Source organism: Seriola lalandi, unplaced genomic scaffold (assembly GCF_002814215.2).
Source record: "Seriola lalandi dorsalis isolate HSWRI2012SDOR001 ecotype SW California unplaced genomic scaffold, Sedor1 jcf7180002054672, whole genome shotgun sequence".
NCBI classification, from domain to species: Eukaryota; Metazoa; Chordata; class Actinopteri; order Carangiformes; family Carangidae; genus Seriola; species Seriola lalandi.
The window spans coordinates 1,446,073-1,466,005 of record NW_019525225.1 but is presented as its reverse complement, the minus strand read 5'-3'; the positions used below and the strand labels follow the sequence as shown (position 1 = coordinate 1,466,005).

The 19,933-nt window shown below is 40.1% G+C and overlaps 1 protein-coding gene across 5 annotated transcripts in view; it reads left to right on the top strand.

Moving 5' to 3' along the window:
• nrg2a (neuregulin 2a) overlaps positions 1-19,201 on the top strand; it is an 86,987-nt gene extending 67,786 nt beyond the window's left edge. For 3 of the 5 annotated variants that reach the window (XM_087177999.1, XM_087178000.1, XM_023421494.2), the window contains exons 4-11: positions 3,973-4,093; positions 7,828-7,886; positions 11,241-11,264; positions 13,088-13,190; positions 13,524-13,647; positions 13,793-13,920; positions 14,148-14,369; positions 18,086-19,201. In XM_087177999.1, coding sequence (XP_087034125.1) covers positions 3,973-4,093; positions 7,828-7,886; positions 11,241-11,264; positions 13,088-13,190; positions 13,524-13,647; positions 13,793-13,920; positions 14,148-14,369; positions 18,086-18,740 — 1,436 coding nt within the window. In that variant the 3' untranslated portion in view covers positions 18,741-19,201. Of the gene's footprint in view, positions 1-3,972; positions 4,094-7,348; positions 7,420-7,827; positions 7,887-11,240; positions 11,265-13,087; positions 13,191-13,523; positions 13,648-13,792; positions 13,921-14,147; positions 14,370-18,085 lie in introns of all 5 variants that reach the window. The other 2 variants (XM_087177998.1, XM_087177997.1) reach the window with 2 other exon arrangements.
• The last annotated feature ends 732 nt before the right edge of the window (positions 19,202-19,933 follow it).

The window sequence follows — 19,933 nt, the reverse complement described above, 5'->3', positions numbered from 1 at the left end:
CCTGAACTATCGGTTGTTCACAACAACATACAGTGGCCAGTTACAGTATTTATTATGAGCACATGGGCATTCAGCTTGACACTGCCACTGGCTGCAGATGAAGATGAGAAGCATCAACTGACTCTCGTACAGAAGGTTCTGTGGCATCTCAGGGTCCTGCCCGGATGTTTTACTGCCGCTCAGCGGGTTTTTACATACTTTCGTCAAGGTTTACAAGTTTATTATAAAATCTGAAGTGGGTGCACATGTGTGATTTATAGATGCTCAGCGCATCAGCTTAGTTGCAGTTCCCTCGCTTTGGCCGCCAGCTGTTTGAATCCAAGTAGCCACACTTTAAACTTTAAGCTTGACATAATAACCAGAGTGGTTGAATCTCTACTTGCTGATATAGTTCCTGGTGCCTTCAAGTTTTCAGTGTGTGTCTAATATGTTTCATTAACCAGACTCTAGCCATGAAAATATAAAATATAGATATTTCTTTGAATTGTGTTCACTCTACAGGTCCTGTATGCTGTCATGTCCAGCAAGTTGCATTATAAGATTGTGTTATCAATGTACATATATGCTTTATAATTAAAGTTAAAGAAAAGTATTTCTAAGCTTGGAACAAGGACTGAAACTAAGTTTGTACAAGACGTTCTGAAACCAGAACTTTTTTTCACTCCTCTGTGTTAGCGTCTCTGCTATGGGGGAGTAATTGGAGGACACAAAAGAAAGGAGGGAGGACAGCACAGAGAAGGAGGAGAGGAGAAGAAAATTGGGACACTTAACTGTGCAGTGTCATAGATTGGATGTCAGTTGATGACTTCAGGCCAATAAATGTTCCCAAATGGATTGTTTCTGTTAGTTTTGGGATGCATGCCATCTTTAAAGCCACTGAAAGTGAGTTGCAGCAGTTATTTGAATGTTGCTTCAAGTAACTGATTTGGGAAAACAAAATCTGGTTGTTGTGAAAGGTTTTGGGTACCTCCATGCCTGCGTGACATCATAAATGCTATATACATGTTATATATAAAAATATTAAATATAAAAATGTCCACATAAAATCCTTGGACATATTTTAAAGCAGAGGTATACTGTTGGCATTTAACCGAGGAGCTGGGAGCTCCCTTAAAGAACACCTTCATTGTTTCAGTATTGTTTGTTGTCTTACTAGGTCAGTAGAGAAGATTTACAAATGAATGGATACAGATACTTGCACTATATCATGAGAGCTTGATACTGTCAGTGTGTGAGACTTCCCACAGAGTGCATTGAATTACCCAAGAAAAAGCCACTATTTTATCTTTTTTTACTGCATTGAGGGGGAAATAATGTTCACAGGAATGTGTCTCTGCTCCACCCAGAAGCTTTTGAATACAGGCAGGTGGTGTTTGTGGTTTAGGCAAATGGACCTTGCCTGCTGAGGGAGAATGCGTAGGCTCTCCACCTGCGTGCCTTCAGCTGGATGGCATCACAAAAACGACTTGTGGAGACTGGTGCTACAGCTGGTTGGGCCTAAAACCAAGTCCACAGCTCTAAGGTTTTTTTTTAACAACCTGTAGTTAATTGTCCTATATTGATGTGCTGACTTAACATTTCATCACCCAAATGAGGATTTAAGTCTACTTTACAGTGATGGATTGGGATATTATTAAGTTGACCTCATTCCTGTTTGTTTAAATTAGTCTAATAATCACTTGGCACATGTGATGAGCACAGTTGAGAAAAATATCACAAACAAATCCATTTTAAAATGTTTTATCACTGAGCTCCACGATACCAAAAATTTTTGAAGCCTTACTCTGGCCATTGAATTTTCAGAAAACAAACCCGTGCATGCTCGCGGGCCATAAAAAATAATAATTAAAAAAGGTTATTTTTCTCATTGAAAGTATTGCATCTTAATGTGGTTCCAGATTATTTCAAAAACAGATTTCATGCAAAATGTGGTCAGGAAAGTGTAGTTGGTGACCTGTTGAGTGTTTAATGGATCACAGAAATGTGAAATGCCCATGGAGCCAGAGTCTAAAAAGGAATCTGTGACCTTAAAAAAAACAAAAGTACATTCTGTAATCTCAAAAAGAGCATAAATGTTATATTTTTGACTGAAAATGATGAGAATGAGTAAAAAAAAAAAAAAAGTGAGTGCAGTGAAGCGGATTTGGTACAAAGAGCAGTAGCCTTATAAACTTTGACAGCAGAACAGGTCCAGCCTTGATCCTTTCTGTGTGAAGTTTACATGTTCTCCACCTCCTTGTGTGGGTTTTTCTCCGGGTCGTCTGTTTTCCACTCACAGTCCGCCCACATGTAAGCCAGGTGGACTGGAGATTATGTGTGAGTGTGATTGCCTGTGTGTTAGCCCGCGCTCTGCGGACGACTGATGAGCTGTCCAGGATGTTCCCCTCCCTACCACCAGTGCGTTCTGGGATAGGCTTGCTGTCGTAGATAGAGATTCATGAGGCCTGTATTGCCGCCTTTTGTTCTGCGTGTTTCACAGTTGAAGACTGCACAAGGTTTCTATTTTGAGCATAAGAGGTTTTTACAATGTTTTGAGGTTCCCTCTTCCTGACAGCTTTGTCTGATCTTTTTACGAGGTGTTTTACATGCCAGCGCTCCAAGTGAGAGGTCAGGTGTGACAAAAGTTCTGATTAACTGGTAAACTAGTTTTGGAAAAGTTCGAGCTGTGACAGTGGATCGCTGTTGTATTGGAAACATTGGATAGAACAATAATAAAATAAATGGAACAATAACATGACAGCTTATTTCTGAATCTAAATATGCAATATGCTGTTTTACACAAACATTTCTGTTATAAATATTACTCATATCCGCACGTCTCATCAGAGTAAACCAGCTGTAGATATATTCTTTGGCTACTAAACTAAACCAAAATATAAAACTTTTAGATTTAGTCATAATACTGTGTTTGTAATTTGCAAAGTGCTGACTTATCATGTTCTTCACAGACTAATAGTAGCAAGTGAAGCGCAGACTGATGTCATCTGTTTGCTTTATTATCCTAACTAGCATGGGAATGAACCACTGTTGTTGTAGCTAAGCCGGACATGTGCTTCTGAATGAAGCAGAGCACACTTCTCCAGCTACAGGAGGGAGCCGAGCTGGCTTCTTCAGCAACAAACGAGAGTTGTGAAATCTTGTAGTGGTGGCAAACAGCCTACTATATGTCAGAGCCCGTGGCCTAGCTGAATAAAATCCTAGGGCAATGTCTTGTCACAACATCCTGCATGACATGAGTATCAGGCTGCCGAAGCTTTTGTGTTGTAGTTGTAGAGGACTTCCAATTGGAAACTTCTCTGTTCCTCCCAACAAACTGTCACATTCTGCTAAGGTGCTAATAGCATCTGACAGCAGGTATACAGTTGCAATCACGTGTCAGCATCTGACATGGTAAAGCACACTCCTCCCTTCTCAAGCCCAATCCTGCCACTGTGCACCTCTCTCAGCACTCGTCTTCCTTCAAACGTCCCTGCTTTCGTCCTGATAAGCAGACTTCAACCCAAACATATATCTATTCAGTCGGGGGGATTAAGTGCAGATACATGACATTTTGGGCCATTCCAAGGACCTGAGTCAACGCATAAACAACTCCTACGCTATGTCAGGGAAATATTTATCTTTGCTCATAGAACTTCTTGAGATAGTGTCAACACTGCTTAGAGACACAATTACATTTGTGGACGGAAAACTAAGAGTCCTCATGAAAATACAAGTGTATAATATGAGTAAAGCTGAGAATACTTGTTGTGATACAAGACTATCATACTGATAAAAATGACAACCATGTTCATATTAGATAAAACTCCAAATATCATGCTGTTCCCTTAAATTTTATTTTGAAATAACAGTTTACTCAACGTACTGGGGCTATTAATAGAGTAACACTGACACACGCACAAAAAAGATGAATTAAGATAAAGATGATCAAAGCTGGCTGTAATGGTTTTTTATTTTCTCTCTGTTTTCTCTCAGTAACCACAACGCTATCTCCAGGCTCAGGCCACACCAGAAGATGCAACGACACAGAAAAGGCCTACTGTGTGAATGGCGGCGACTGTTACTTCATAGATGGTGTAAATCAGCTCTCCTGCAAGTGAGTTATCTCGTCTGTCTGTCGGATTTACTGAGAATATTGAATTTTCTTTGTCAACTTCTCTTCTTTAAAGATTCCTTGACCCACAGTTTAAAACTCCTTTCATGAAGTTTTTATTTTTAATAATATTCCTCAACATCTGACTATAATTTTTTTATCCTGCTGTTTATTTTCCTGATAGCACTCGATCGCCATTCTTCTTTCTTTCAGCGGCAGCAGCAACACATCACAGGAAAATGCTGCCACTCTGCCTAACTACCCACCTGTTGTGTATTTTAACACTAATAATGGAGTGAGGCGGTGGTTTGCTCATCCTTTTAAGTCATGTTTAGTGTACATGAGGGCTGCACATTAAAAGCCCTTTCAAAATGTCATGAGTCACTGGTTTAGTAGTGAGCAAATATTTATGCCTGTTAGAGGCCCCCAATGAGGTAAATAGAATCATTGCTTACATTTGAGGTCCTTGGCAGAGGAGATCAAGACCCATGTGTAAAGTGCGCTGGAGGAACCGTGTATCTCTGCTTTTCAAGAAGAGAACGGGTTGACATTATCACAGAAACAACCTTTTTTTTTCTTTTTTTTTATCTTTGACATTTACATTTTAGTTTGTGTTAGACTCAAGTTCAAGAAACATTATTTGGGAAGTTGTTCAGGAGAAGTTAACATGTAAAATAAACAGTTTTCTTTCTTGTTTTTTTTCTGTTTTTCGAAACGCTGACGTTTGTGTTTAGAGTTTAGAGAGTCGATCTTAGAAAATTAAAGTGACAAACATTTACTGGATCCAGCTTCTCAAATGTGAATATAGGCTGGTTGTCGTACATCAGAATAAACTGAATGTCTTTGGGTTTTGGAGTGTACGTACGACAAAACAATGAATTTCAATATGTCAACTTTTAAGTTTAGATTAAAAAAATAATAATATTTTCTTACATTTTATCCCTTGGTCAAGAAATAATAATCAGACTAATCAATCATGATAATAATCATTAGCTTCAGTCATAATCATGATTTATTCAGCACAAAACCCTTTTGAGAGGCTGCAACTGTTACAACCAGTAAAAGCTAATAGTATATCATAACAGAAAACGTGCACATTATCTCGTGTCATGGTTGTCAAATATTATGTTGCATGTTCTGTTGGACCATATGTCAGTATAGCATAAGTCCTTTGGCTGGTTTGATATAGAGCTGAAACATTGGCCGGGCTTCTGTGCCCAGTTGGCCCAGGGAAGAATGCTCGACAAGCAATGAGGACATGGCTGCAACAGCCGTTCAATACGCTGTGTACAAATTGGAGGCAGCAATAACTCAATTGCTGCAGCTAATTCACTCACGGCTGGGGCATGGGTCCAGAAAAGTTGGATAATGCAGTGAAGGCCTGCAGGGATTTGTTGCCCCACAGCCATCTCATTCAATATAGGCCAGGCTTCAGTGGGTATTACTCACTGGCTAAACAAGTCCTGCAGACAGCTAGCCCTACTTTTATGTCCGGCTCCTTCACTTTGAGGTATAAACTTTGTTTTGGGGAAAGGTAAGGTTAATAAATGACCCAAAGTAACTTACTCACTAAGGTAAAGTAAATTTATCAGTCAAAAATACAATATACACTGTAGGTAACTGTTTATATCAATTGTCCTTTTCATGTAAAGCAGAAACATAAAGTTTTTGTTTGGAAAATGACAAACACAATTAGTAGTTGCAGATGAACTTGCTGTCCAATGACTAATTGATTAATCGACTAATAGTTCCTTCTTTATTAAAGTTAATAAAAGCACTGTAGCAGTCTGTATTTTAAGGGAAAATAGAATAGAGGCAGGATTACTAACAAGGTGCAATAGGAATTTTTATTAGAAATTTGTCCAAATCATTTCTCTCTAGGATTTAAGAGGTAAAAAAAAGAAAGGTATGGCTTGTGTAATTCTACTCTCTATACAGTATGGAGAGTATTCTCAAGTATAGGTCCTGCTTCAGGTCTCCACATGTTACATGTGTATATTTAGTCAAAGACTAATGAATGCTGACAATGATTTATTTCCCCTGTTTTAAACTAAAGATAAAAGAGTCATAATAGAGTTTGCAGCTGCACCATGGTGGATATTTGCACGCTCATCTGATTTTTAAATTATGTAGTGACAGTTCATTTCTTTCTTCTTTCAGCCAAGTTTCCTTGGTCTAGGTGGTGCTATCCCCCAGTTAAACACCATCACTCAGGATGAGGAATTATGTGTTGTGTTGTGTGAAACCAGTAATCATGAGCAATGACCTTTGTTGGATTGGTGGTCTAGTTGTGAGCGTGAGTGGAATGTTGGTGCCCCTAAAAGACCAACTGCTTATCCTAATGGGATTGTAATGAGGAAGTATGGTTTGGCCCAACACAGCTGATGGTGATAATACAGCAGTCCGTCTTCAGTTAAAAAAATATAAAGCTACATGTCAGAAACCCCACTCTGACTAATGTTTCAAAGCACAAGTAAACACAGTTGTCCAATGCTGTTTTTTCCATTCAGAAATACTGTATCCACACATTCAAATTATGTCTCTTTTATAACTGGAAATATAAATTCAGACTTTTATTTCCTCTTGATTTCACTACTTTACCTCACTCTCCTCTAGTATCGGTTATAAAACTGTCTCATTTGCAGGTTATGACCACAGCTACCAGGCTCCCAACAGGCACCAAGAAAAGAAACCACATTACCCCATTTTCAGCTTTGCTGCACAGGCTCCCTAGGATTGATTTATTGATCACCTACAAAGCAGTGCACGGTTTATCCCCAGCTACATTCCACATTTTTGTCCATATACTCATGAACGTTGCTCCTCTCTCATCCCCCTTTGCTGTCAGAGGCCCTGAAGCCGTTATATTACCAGCCTTTTATATCATCATTTGAAACCTGTTTTTGTAAACTTGCATTTTATTCACCTGCTCATTTTATGTATTTTTATTTATTTATATAGTTTTCCTTTTCACTTTTTTTTTTTAAATAATGGACAGTTTGTTGCCTACACCTATAAAAATCTCTATCTCAGTAAAGTGTTTTTGTTCAGGATTTGGTGTGTTAATGAACACATTATCACTGTGGTCATCTCCGTTTTCTGTGTTTTTACTTTTCTTTTTTTCTTTTTTTTGCTGTGTCCATATTGCTTCACTGTGACTTGTAACAATATGTGTGGAGGGGTGTAAATCCATGATATTTACAGTGCACCTCACTTCCTGTGTTTTTCTTTTCATAACACTTGTCCGCTCCTTCCCAGATGTCCGGCTGGATACTTTGGCCCACGATGCTTACAGACTGAACCACGGCGGTTGGTCATGCCCAATCCAAGTATGTTCACTTGATATGAGCAGCTGAGAACAGAGACACAGTTGTCACTGGATTATCTCTGTGGACTCCTGCTGCCCCATCCCCAGTTCTTTTCCTCTTTCTCCTCCTCTTTCTCCTTCTCAGGTCAACACGCAATGAGCTGTGCACTACACCATGTACACGGTGGTGTCATCCATGGGAACACTCTGCTTCTGCTGTCCGTAGTTGTGCTGTTGTTCTAATTCTGTGTCTCTCTGCCTCTCTTTCTCCCTCCCTACCCCCCACCCTCCCTCCTCACTTTTCCTTACGCATACTCTCCTTTTCACTCCACCCTTTCCCTCTCTCCCTCTTTCTGTTTTCTTCCTCTTTCTCACTCATCCACCACCCATCTCGTCCCTCTCTTCCTGTGGCTTTGTTTCTTTCCATCAGGTGTCCAAATGACTTTACTGGTGATCGCTGTCAAACCTACGTTATGGCCAGTTTCTACCGTATGTCAATTTCCTCTTCTGTCACTCTGTCAGACTGTCCTTGTGTCATGCGTGCATGCTGGGTGTAGAAAAGACTGCATTCATTTCCTGTTATTACCTAATAGTTGTGTCTGTACCTCCTCTGATGACTCATTCACAAGCTGGCATAGTTTAGTGGAGTCTGTTGCTGTGTTTGTTCTGCATGTGATAGTGTGTGCCCTTTAATGCATGTGTACTCCCAGAATACAAGCTTATAGTGAACCTGATAGCAACAAATAGTGGGTGAATTTAGTTGCTTTGTGGAGGTAGATTTGCACACAGTCAGCTGCATGTACCACCCACTAATGGGAGCAGTTACTAATACCTTAACTTTGGCTCACTTACTGATGATGCTTGTTTATGCAATTTGCAACAAACACCAGCATGTGTGTATGATTTATTATAGCTGATCCATGGATGGAAAGGCAGGCCTGAACAATTAGCATTAACAAATAGGCATGACAGATAATTCACTCTGTTAGGTTGGTGCACCAGCTTCACACAAAAAACATAATCTTTTGAGGGCCACTTGAAACGATCTGATTACCTAAAGCTCATACTTTCTTCATAAATATTGCTATGAACTTGTATATGAATCATTTTAACAGCTAGTATGTAGATCACACATGAGCCAACATGACGGAAATTCCACTTAGCCACTGTTTTTAAAGATAATTGTAATAGATGATTAAGGATTCCCCAAAGGTCTAATCATTTACAGCAAATGTTTTAAATGCTACTGTTCTCACTTGCTGGGTCACAGTTGCTTTAACTACAATAAACATGCACATACAAGCTAGACATGGAATTACCTCAAGCTGTTAAATGATAGATTTTGATTTTTTTTTTTGACTTTCAGATCAGCTGATAACTTGATTAAGACCTCAGTTACAGCCAGTCTGTGGTGCACACTGAACATTGTTAAGTCCACACTAGAACATTCAGCAAATTGCATTTGTTGTTAACACACATTGCTCCAAATGCAGCAACAAAATGGTGCTCTCACAGCAGATTTCCTGCGAGTAGAGTTCACATGCTATACTAGTGTGCCGTGTCAAACATCTTTGCTAGCCTGGGGTAAGAGAAGTCAACCCTGCACCACCCTACACGGCAACATCAGCAAACACATCCATCAACAGCAGATTTATACCGAGATTAAACGAAGGTTTGTGGAGAACTACGGCTTGATAGATCTTGCCCTTCAGGTTTTTCACTTTGAAAACCATCCACGCGCTCTGGAATTACGTTTATTCTGATTATTCACTTGTTACTGCAGTCTTAATTATTCACACCTCAGTGTCACCTGTTGGTTGATTACTTCTAAAGTGTCTCAAGTGCTGTTGAAAGTAGTGTGACCTGAGATTAATGGAACATAAACAATAGAGATTTCACATAGCTTGGACTTGGTTCTCTGAGGAAAACATATACAAAGTTAAAGATACTGTATAATAATATAGAATAATATAATAATATAGAATAATTCATATCAGTATAACAATAGCAAAGAATCCTTTGTTGTCCTACTGCATGTTAGTCAGCTTCATGTGTTCACAAGCTCATGTGGTTACAATTCAACATCACATTACAGTTATAAAGTCACTGCATCTGCTTTTGGAGTTGAGTCTCATCCTGTAATCTGACTTGTAGAGCTTACACATACACATACTGTTTGTTGTATGTTGGCTCAAAGTACAATGCGAAAAACCCCCTTCTTAACTACGAGTAATTTCATCTCGCATTAAGTTGTAATGCACTGTGCTGAAATTACTTGCTTTTTTGGCAGAGGAGACAGTGGTGTGTGGGAGCTCTTTTTCCTGCACTCACTCCTGCATTTCTGCATTCTGTATAACTTCAGCGCAGCTGTGCGACTGCATCAAGGACAGCATTTATTTCCAGTTCTCATCTAGCCACATGAACAAAGACCAAGCTTTGATTACTCGGTTTACATGCTTGTATGTTAAAATCAAAGGCCTGGCTATTTGTAGTCAAGAAATCAAATTTAAAAGTGAAGGAGAGTGAAAACAGTTCCATTTAATGAAACCAATGGGGGGGACAAGATGTATTCATACCTGTTAACGTTCTAAACTTAATTAAAAGCCTTTATTTCAAATAGAGAATATTAAGCCCAAGTGTAGGATGTAATAGTGTTCTTTTGCATATAGCTGTTAACCTCTTGCAGTTTCAAAAATGCAGATCCACAGTAGACATCGGGAGCCAGCATGATAGATGTGTTAAATGTCGACTTTAAAGTGAGCATTACAGCTACACCATATGGTTTTTTTTGTGTTCTTTTTTTTTTTTAACGCTACATAACAGCTATTAATGGCTTCTCGCATATTTCACATTTTCTACTCTCAATTAAGGAGAATACATCAAATTTTCTCTCAAAGAGCAAGCACATGTGTGCACACACGTCCATTCCATACTCACAGACCCGCCTCCTGGAGGGGCGCCTCCCATCCCCAGGAGATACCAAAGAGAAGGAGGATGGCTTCAGCTCCTCAGCCATAAGGGTTTGGCTTAACAAGAGCATGTTGTCATAAGAACAGCTGGGACTCGCTTCAACCCAAGTAAAGCAAGTGAGCTGCCAGAGATATGGATTCAGCTGGTTGGTGCAGCCTCCCTATGGCCTCACTCTGCTATATAATAGGAAGTCCAACTATAATTCTTCTTATTCAGTGTGATTAGTCAGATACTGTACACAAACAAATCTTTTTTAACTTGCCTGTTCATGTGATGGGCGTGTTTGGGAACTGACAGTGAGCATTTTTTAGAAAACTGAAAGCACAGGTAATCTCAGTGGATGACGCATATTTTCCTGATACAGTAGTAATAATTAAGTTTCTATGCACCTAATATGTCCTATTTCCATTAGAAGATTTTGTTTGTCATGTAACGAAGTAGCGCTTTCTGCAAACCTGAAACCACTATCATTATCAAAAGCAACAATAACACTGGACTGTGTTGAGACAAACAGTACATACAACATCCAGAGCCGAACTCCAGAACTGTTGTAGCTTGATTACAATATATTCTCCAAAAATATAAATAATAAATCCAAAAATGTGTGAACAACTGTAGTTGTGTAGTCATCTAGGTTTGCGTAGTGTGGTTTGAAGTGTGTGTTGCATGCTGTAAGCGTGTTCTGGTGTCTCGTCTTTGATGTTACTGACCATGTCATTCTGACAATAACTGAAAATTGTACGTTGTCTCAGTTGCTGTAATGCCTATTTTTGTTTGCTCCACTACATGTTAGAAGGTGCCACTTTCTTAATCTGGTCTTTTTTTCCTTTTTTTTTTTCTTTTCTTCCAACTGTCAACCCTCTGCACTGGCAGAGCATCTTGGGATTGAATTTATGGGTATGGAACAATCCATTTTGATTCTCAGTCCTAGCATAGCTCCTAAATAGACGTCCTTCGTTTTGACATGCTCCCGTTTCGTCTGTGGTGTGAACTTTAAATCATATCGTCCCTCAATTAACAGATCGATCTCTCGACCAATCATACCATAACTCATTAGAATGACAAACCCCTCAGTCACTGCAACTGATCCTCCATCAAGCATCATTAACATGGATGAAATGACCTGCACCTCTCATACGTGTGTGATGGAAAAGTAGAACTATTAACTAAGTTTAACTGAGCATACTTTCCTTTTTCTACTGATTTTTTTCCCCCCTCATTCCATCTGTAACAAGCATGATATATCATGTTTGTATCTACCAGATGTCTTTCCTCAATCCTCAACTCTACCTGTCTGATCCCTTTAGTCTCATGCTTTTAGTGTTTGTCTTGATATGCCATCTTTCTTTTTATTTATGTGTGATCTTGTCCATATTTCTTGCACCCTGTCGTTAGTATAGCTGAAATGTAACTTTGAAGTATAAAATATAGTATCTGTTTTACTGGTTTGAATTATCCTTCCAGGAGTAGATGCTGTGATGTGAGCATGCAATGCTATATTTAGAAACTACAGTCATGTTTTCCTTCTTTCTGCCGCTATTTCCATCCATCTTGCTTTCTGCTACCTTTTCCAGAAAAGTGCTTTAGTGGTTGAGAGTGTAAAATAAAGGCTAGAGGCGTGTTTTCAGAGATCATGTTATTATACAAGTGCATTTATGTCCTGGACCATGAGGACATTGTGCTGCTACACCAACAGCAGTATCATTTCCTCCGTTGAAAATTCATAATCAGTAGCTAAAACAATATTGGTAAAATATTACATTTAGTTTGCTGTTATAAATAAACTCACTTCAGTGATTTATTTATGGCATCAGAAACTTGACACAAACTGGCAGGTCGATGTAAAATGGCTGCTGGTGAATGAACGGAGGAAACCTCAGATGGAAGTAGTTGTACAAATTCAATTCTTTCTTGTTACATTATTTATCAGGGACCACACTACCTCTTAGCTCCATCATTTTCCCCTGGGGAAACCAAGAGTCTACCTCAACCTCACAGAAGCTCTTCTCTAGAAAAGGCATCAGCATCAGTCAAGATTTCTCCAGTTTCATATTTAATGATATTTCATTTGAAAATTCACTTATTTCATGAATTACTGTAACATAAAATCATTGAGCTTACTAAATGCCTGAGTAGATGAAGACATCTGCACCATGATAGGATGAGTAATACAACATTAGAGTCAAAGAATCACGTCAAACACGGCACATTTCCAGTTCACACGCATTCCATTGCATTGATGCAATACTGCACAGTTTGCAGCTTCTAATGTTCATCAATTATAAGCCTCAACCATTATGATATCATATATGATTTGAAATTACTCAGATGATTTTTAGAGAAATACAGTTGCTTAATAGATTGGTCTAACTACTGCTGAGCCCCTGCCCCCACCTACGCCGCCTTACTGCAGCACAGGGAGCAACGGCATCTGTTGTATTTGTGATTATGCGAGAGGAGAGGCTTGACTGTGAAGTGAGTTGTCAGGGAAGGGAAGATGACGCTTCATACTGCTCAGGATTTAGTCCAAAAAAAAAGAAGAAAGAAATGTAGATGTACAGTGAAAAAGTGGGAACGTTTACCTTCAAGAGACTGATTTTTTTTCCTGTTATTTCTCTCACTGTGCACTGTGTGTGTGTGTGTGTGTGTGTGTGTGTGTGTGTGTGTGTGTGTGTGTGTGTGTGTGTGCGTCTGTGTATTTGTGGGTGTGATGTTGACAGAGGCAGAGGAACTCTACCAGAAGAGAGTCCTGACAATCACGGGTATTTGTGTGGCTCTGTTGGTGGTGGGCATCGTGTGTGTGGTTGCCTACTGTAAAACCAAGTAAGTCCTGCTGATAAATGGATCAGCTCTTGATTTTTGAACATCTAGACTTTGCTTTCAGATTTCTATTACCACCTGCATTTTTTATTGAAAATAACATTGTAGTGTAAACTCAAGCTGCCTGTATGGTGCAGTATAGGTGGGTCTAATAGGTTCTTGTGTTTACTGTCTTAAAATGTGGTCTTTCTATATTATTAGACATATTTACAGGTGCAACAGTTAATCTAGTTGTTGCATCAAATAATAAAACATAATGTTAAATCACTGCTTATGCATGTATTCAAATTAACCACAATAATAAGAGAGAGAGAGTGACCGATATTTGTTCAACAGGAAACAAAGAAAGAAGATGCACAATCATCTGCGACAAAACATGTGTCCAGAACATCCCAATCGTAACCTAGCTAACGGACCCAATCACCCAGGACCAGGCCCAGAGGAAATCCCCATGGTAGATGTGAGTTTATGAAAGTATTTGTGACGTTATTAATGTATACGCACACAGATGTACACCAAATGGTTTTAAGCTTGTCCTTTTTTCACATTTGTCCATCTGCCAAATCCATTATTCTTTTTTTTCTTTTTTTTTTGGCCTGACACAGTACATATCAAAGAATGTCCCTGCAACTGAACGAGTCATACGGCCTGCAACAGAGGGATCCTTCCCTGCCAGCCATGCCTCTTCCAGATCTCACAACTCTTCCACACGAGCCCATTCATCGACTCACAGGTAAGAATGCACCATGCCGTGTTTTTTTCCCTGTCACGTAGCTCAGAGGATATTCAGCTCTATCGTTTTATACAGATACGGAATCACACAGAAAGCGATTTGGTTAATTTGTTAAACACCAAGTCTCTAGAAGCAGTTACGTCAATTGTCAAGCTTCCTTTTTCAAAAGTGAAGCACACTGGGACAAGCTGGGGTGTGTGCGTGTTAACACTTTTTTTATTTGTCAGACATGAGGAACGGACATGGAGCCTGGAACACTCTGACAGTATCCTTTCGGACTCTCCGGGAATGATGTCATCATCTGTGGGGACCAGTAAATGCAGCAGTCCTGCGTGCATGGAGGCGCGGGCACGGCGCGCTGCACACTGTGGTTACTCTGACCCCCATCGGCCGGGCCTACAGTATGGGGACTCCTTCGACTCGCTGGGAGACTCTCCGCACAGCGACAGGTGGGAAACAGGCCTGCGTGGCTGATATGGCTCTGGGTTTGTCATGAACATTTTGAGAAGTTTCCTCTCTCTGCTGGTTCTCTCTCAGCCTCGAGAGGCCAGTCAGGGCACTCTGAGAGACTCAGTGGAAACTGACACACAGCAGGCATGATGATGAAATACGCTAAGGTAGGCAAGAGTGAGAAACAGTGCTTATTTCAATGGGAACTCTGTGCATACAGCTACTGTAACGTTATTCTCTGGCCAGGATGTAATTCTGATTGGCAAAAATGTTCCCTTTAATTTTCTTTAAGGAGCAATGTGAAATTTTGGGGAATGCATGTTTGCCATCTTGCCCAGAGTCACATAAGAAAATATTGATTTCATCTCTGCGTCACAGAGACAGGTCTAGGGTGTGTTTAGCTTTGCTTAGCACAAAGAGTAGAGGCAGAAAGAAGCAGTTAGCTAGCTCTGTCAGAGGTGAAGAAATATGACTTTCAACAACTCCAAAGCCATCTATTTATCCTGCACCTATTTCTGTACTGAAGGCTCAGAGATATCAATCTTCTCAAGTGATCTGGGCAGGATGGCAAACAAGCACATTTCCCAAAAATGTTGCACTTTTGTTTTAACATGAACTAGAAGTTGACAGCTCAATTGATTCACTCTAAATAATGTGCTTTCAGGTCTTCCCCATGCTCTCTATTTCAGTAGTACTCAATGTCATGCATGACCTGAATCTGAAGTTGCTTTTTTAAGTACCTAAGATACACTCACTGGTTGTGTTATAGCGTCCAATAGTGACCCCCAAATCCCAGAATGCTCTCACTACTTACTGCTGATGTTATGAATTCCAACACAGTTCACAGCTGAGTGTCCATCACTCATTAGCAGTGAGCTGTGTGGAAATCTTGGGCTATGAGAGCAGGATTGGTTCCAGTAGTAAAATGACATGTTACATGTTATACAAGCATCAACACAGCCCCCTAAAAACAGTTAGTCGGGTGTTTTCAGCAATAGCACACATATTTTTTGAAGGAAGGGAATGATGGCCAAGTTCGGTAGAGCAAGCCTGTCTTTGCCGAAGACTCTGTGTTTAAGCTTTGAAAAAAAAACAGTGCTAAAGGTTGCGATACATGAGGACAACCTGCCCTTCTCTTTCATATAACAGGCCCTCATTTTGTTTAAAATCGACTGAATCACTATTGACCTTAATGTCTTCCTTCATGGAACGCTGATTGTGCTCATCATCAGCTGATCAATGTGAGATGGGTCACCATTAGAAACGGCACTGTTCGATGATGAAGAAAGGAAGAAAAAAAGCCCAAGGAAACTACATAAGATCAGTAGATAGGCTGGTATTATATTCAGAGGTTAACATCTCACAAAGCAGATATCTTTCAATGAGATTAGCTTTTAACCAAGAAAACAGTGGTCACATTCTCATTCTCACACAAGTGACATTACACAAGTAACTGAACTCTTGCTCAGGGTTGTCATAGAAAACAATTGTTTGTGCAAGTGCGGGTCACATGTATGTAGTACATGTAACAAAGTGAAAATAGAAAAACAAATCTGTGTCAAATACATAATAGTTCCATTTATTGAAAAAGGTGTGCACTTCAGAAGCAACCAGTGGATCAGTGTGAACACTGATCTCAGACAATCTGCAGCAAAGATGCACAAGGGTGAACCAACTAATGCCTCTTATGACTTTTGCCTGAACATGTTTTTAGTACATAACATTCAGGATTGCCAGACACACAATCAGGACCGGATGTAGAGTTAACGTAACACATTAACAACTTGTGGAGCTGAAGTTGTGCTCGATACATGTCTGGCTTTTTTCTGCAAGAAGCAAACTTGAGGTGTTTAATATGCAAATCAGCATGTGTACAGCTTCACACAAACCAGTGAGCCAAAATGAAAACAATCATTCCAAAAGCCTCCAGCGATTTATTGTTCTTATCTTAAAAAAAATATTTTAAGACCTCTACAACTGCCTTCATGATTGATAGTGTCAACTCTAATGTGATATAAATCACAAGAACAAGACACAGGACTACTGAATGTGCTATGCAGTGTTGATAATAGTTCTCTGAATAAATGTATTTATTTAACTCAAATAACCAGGGCCTAAAAAATTGTCAAAAACTAACTAGACATTATACGCCTTGCTCTTTTGTGTTCTAAGTTATTTACGAACTCTTAAGATATCAACAATACCAGCATAAAGTGAAGCAAGCATGTTTGCATGAATAGGGGCTTGGCGACTGAGTTGTTTTGCAGAGCCAGATTGCATAACCAACATCCCCTCAGAGTCTTCCCAGGTAACAAACGCCTCTTCCATCATGGCGACAGCTTCTGCATCAGCTGAATCAGCAGTGTTGTGGGAATATCTCAGGCTTGTGTCTCACACGGTCTGTTGTAGTTTCCTAAAGGCAATAAACAGACATTCCAAACACTCAGACTCACAATGATTCACTATCAGTGAAAGTTGCCATTGAAGTTTCCTTTGAAAGTTATTGGCATTGATGTTTTGTTGGTTTATGATTATGGTATTATGACTGTTGAAAAATTTGTGTCTTAACATCTGTGATGATACCCATGAGTTTATGTTTTAACAATTGAAATTGTGCCCACATGTTCAGGACACATGTTTGAACAAAGCTTCCTAGAGTAACAACCACAGTTACTATGCGAGTTGATAGCAGTTCATTAAAAACTAAAACGGGGGTGAAGGGCGTTGCAACCTAACATAACTCAATAGCTGACAGTATATTATGCAGAGGTAACTATGAGTGGTAATCAGCATATACTCTAAAATGCTAAAAAAGATAAAGCAACACAATGTGTTGCTAAAAAGTGGTAGAGTAAATATTAGTTCAAAGAAAAGCCAGACTTTTAAAAGTCTGTTTTTAAAAGTGTTGTAAAGTAGGACACTGGGTTGGGTTGTTGGGCTGGTTGGTCCAGAGCCTAGGGGTTCTGAGGAAGACATTTTAGCTGCTCCAGCTGCTCCTGCCTGAGGACCTCAGGCTGGGCTTTGACATAAACTAGATGAAAGCTCAGATATAGCCAGGTGATTGTAAAAGAAACGAATAATGTTAAAATTGGTTATTCAAATTAAGTTTATATGAGATTTTAGCACCAGTATCAATTGGTATAACAATAATAATTCGCTTTTGCAAATTATCAGCATCAACCACTGTTATGTTTTTATATTAGAATGACCCAAGAATGTTAACAAAGCAAGTGGATCTAGGATAGATCCCTGTGGGACACCACAGGAAGTTTTTGCCAATGTTGACAATAAATTTTGCATTACTTATAGTAACACAAAATGACCAACTACAGTATTTCAGATTCTCTGCTGCAAAAGTTTCTGAAAGTAAAATGTACTGTTACCAAGTTAATTCAATTTGGGAAAAAACGTACTCTCAGTACAATGAAAGAACTTAAAATCATGAAGAATTTTCTTAAACAGATAATCACTGTGACTAAAAGTCAGTTGGGAAAGATACCTATCTTACAGCAGTTCAGCTAAAGTGAAAATCTAAGCTAAATCCATGTATGGAAAATGCTTTTTTCCACCTTTTTATGGCACGGAAGGTCGAATGTCCATTCAGTCAACAGATTACCTATGAAACATTCAAACTGTTTTTTGTGCATTCCCTTTCTTTCTCTCTGTTTTTGCTGTTCTCTACTTAATTATTTCCTCCCCTCTGTATTTACCACAGATATGTGTCAGCCCTGACGACACCAGCCCGCCTCTCGCCAGTGGATTTCCATTACTCATTGCCCCCGCAGGTGCCTACCTTCCAGATCACATCCCCCAATGCCAGCCATGCCATGTCTCTCCCTCCTGCTGTCCACAACCCCTACCCTCTGGAGGATGACCAGCCTCTCCTGCGCCGCTACCAGGTGCCCCTACACGATGCCCAGTGCCAGGAGCCCTACCGGCAGCAGCGTCGTACCTATCTAAATGACAGCAGGGGAAGCCTGCCCTCCAGCCCCTACCGGCTGGCTGAGGACGAAGACTATGAGACCACCCAGGAGTATCTCTCCTCTCGGGAGCAACCAAAGAGAAGTGGGTCCAGTGGAACTGGTAGCCGACGCTGGCGGAGATCCAGACTGAATGGCCACGTGGCCCCACGTGGATATGAGGCATCTCGGGACTATGGGTCTCGAAGCTGCCTAACAGATAGTGAGTCAGAGGAGGACGGCGAGAGCACGCCCTTCCTCAGTATGCAGAACATGAATGCCGAGCCCTCCACCATCTACAGGCCGGTGGACAGTCGGACTTCTCACTCATCGGGGCGGCACAGTGGGCATGGGAACATGCATACAAGACTGACACACTCACGCTCCAAACCGGACAATACACCCCATTAAAGAGTGAAAATGAACCAACAAAAATCAATATAGTATAGACCTGCATCTATAAGAAATATTTTTATTTTATATAACTGACAGATATTCTAAACAAATGAAATATTTATTTTCATTTTAGCAAAAGTTGTCTACTAGTTAACAGCAAAGACTTTTTTATAGGGAAAACTCTATTTATATGTACATTTTGATTTACAGCATAAAAAGATGTGCCAGTTTTTTCACAACGTAAAAAATAGAGTAATATTGTGGTGCCTTTTGCTGTATGCCGATGCCAGAGGGCCAGTGGAGGTTTTTGTAGCCTTTCTTATATGGACGCCTCATTTTTTATACACGTTTATGTTTTTTTTTTCCTCTCTGGTTTCCTGTTTTACTTTCTTTCCAAGTTGCATTCTTTGAGGAGTCTAGCCCCACTGGAACATAACCCCTTCCATATCACGCAATATAAACCACTACAACATAAAGCGTATGTTTACATTAATATGATTTGCCTGTAGGGTTTATGATTTGAGAATTAATAGAACGCCTGATAAATACAATGTAAATCCTTTATGCCCTCTGACTAATGTCTACCAAGAGAAAGAGCGAGGGAAAGAGAGAGAGAGAGAGAAAATGTGTGTGTGCCTGTGTGTGTGCATGTGTAAATGCCTCTGTGCGTGCGTGCGTGCGCGCGTGTGTCAGTTTGCTTGCATGTATTTGTGATTGTTAGATGAATTTCATTGTTTGTTGTGGTGACATGAAATGTGTGGGTCTACTGGTGTCTCAGCAGAGCTGACAGAAGAGTGTCTCAGAGGTTCACGGAATAGTGCTTTATCAGAACAGTGACCCCCAGTGTAGGTGGACAGGTAAGGCTGCTGTAGGGTTGTATGTTATGCAGGTCATTGCTTGATGTGTTTACAGCTATTCTGCCCCCTTTCCCAGCCTGCCCCAGTTAAGTCCCTTTTATTTCTCAGCAGGTTTTCTTCATGTTAGCCTGTTATGAGGCCAACAAACACTGAGCCGCTTGGCACAGGGTGACCCCTGCCATCAGAGGTGGTGGCAAAACAAAAAGATTGCATCTGTTTTCACTCAACTCCGACCCTAATCCCATGCCTCATCATCCTTCTGTGTCCATTCTGTTTTTGTGGCTCGTGTAAAAAGGCCACACAGTGTCTCAGGATTTCCACATGCCCCACCCCACCCCCACCTCCCACCCC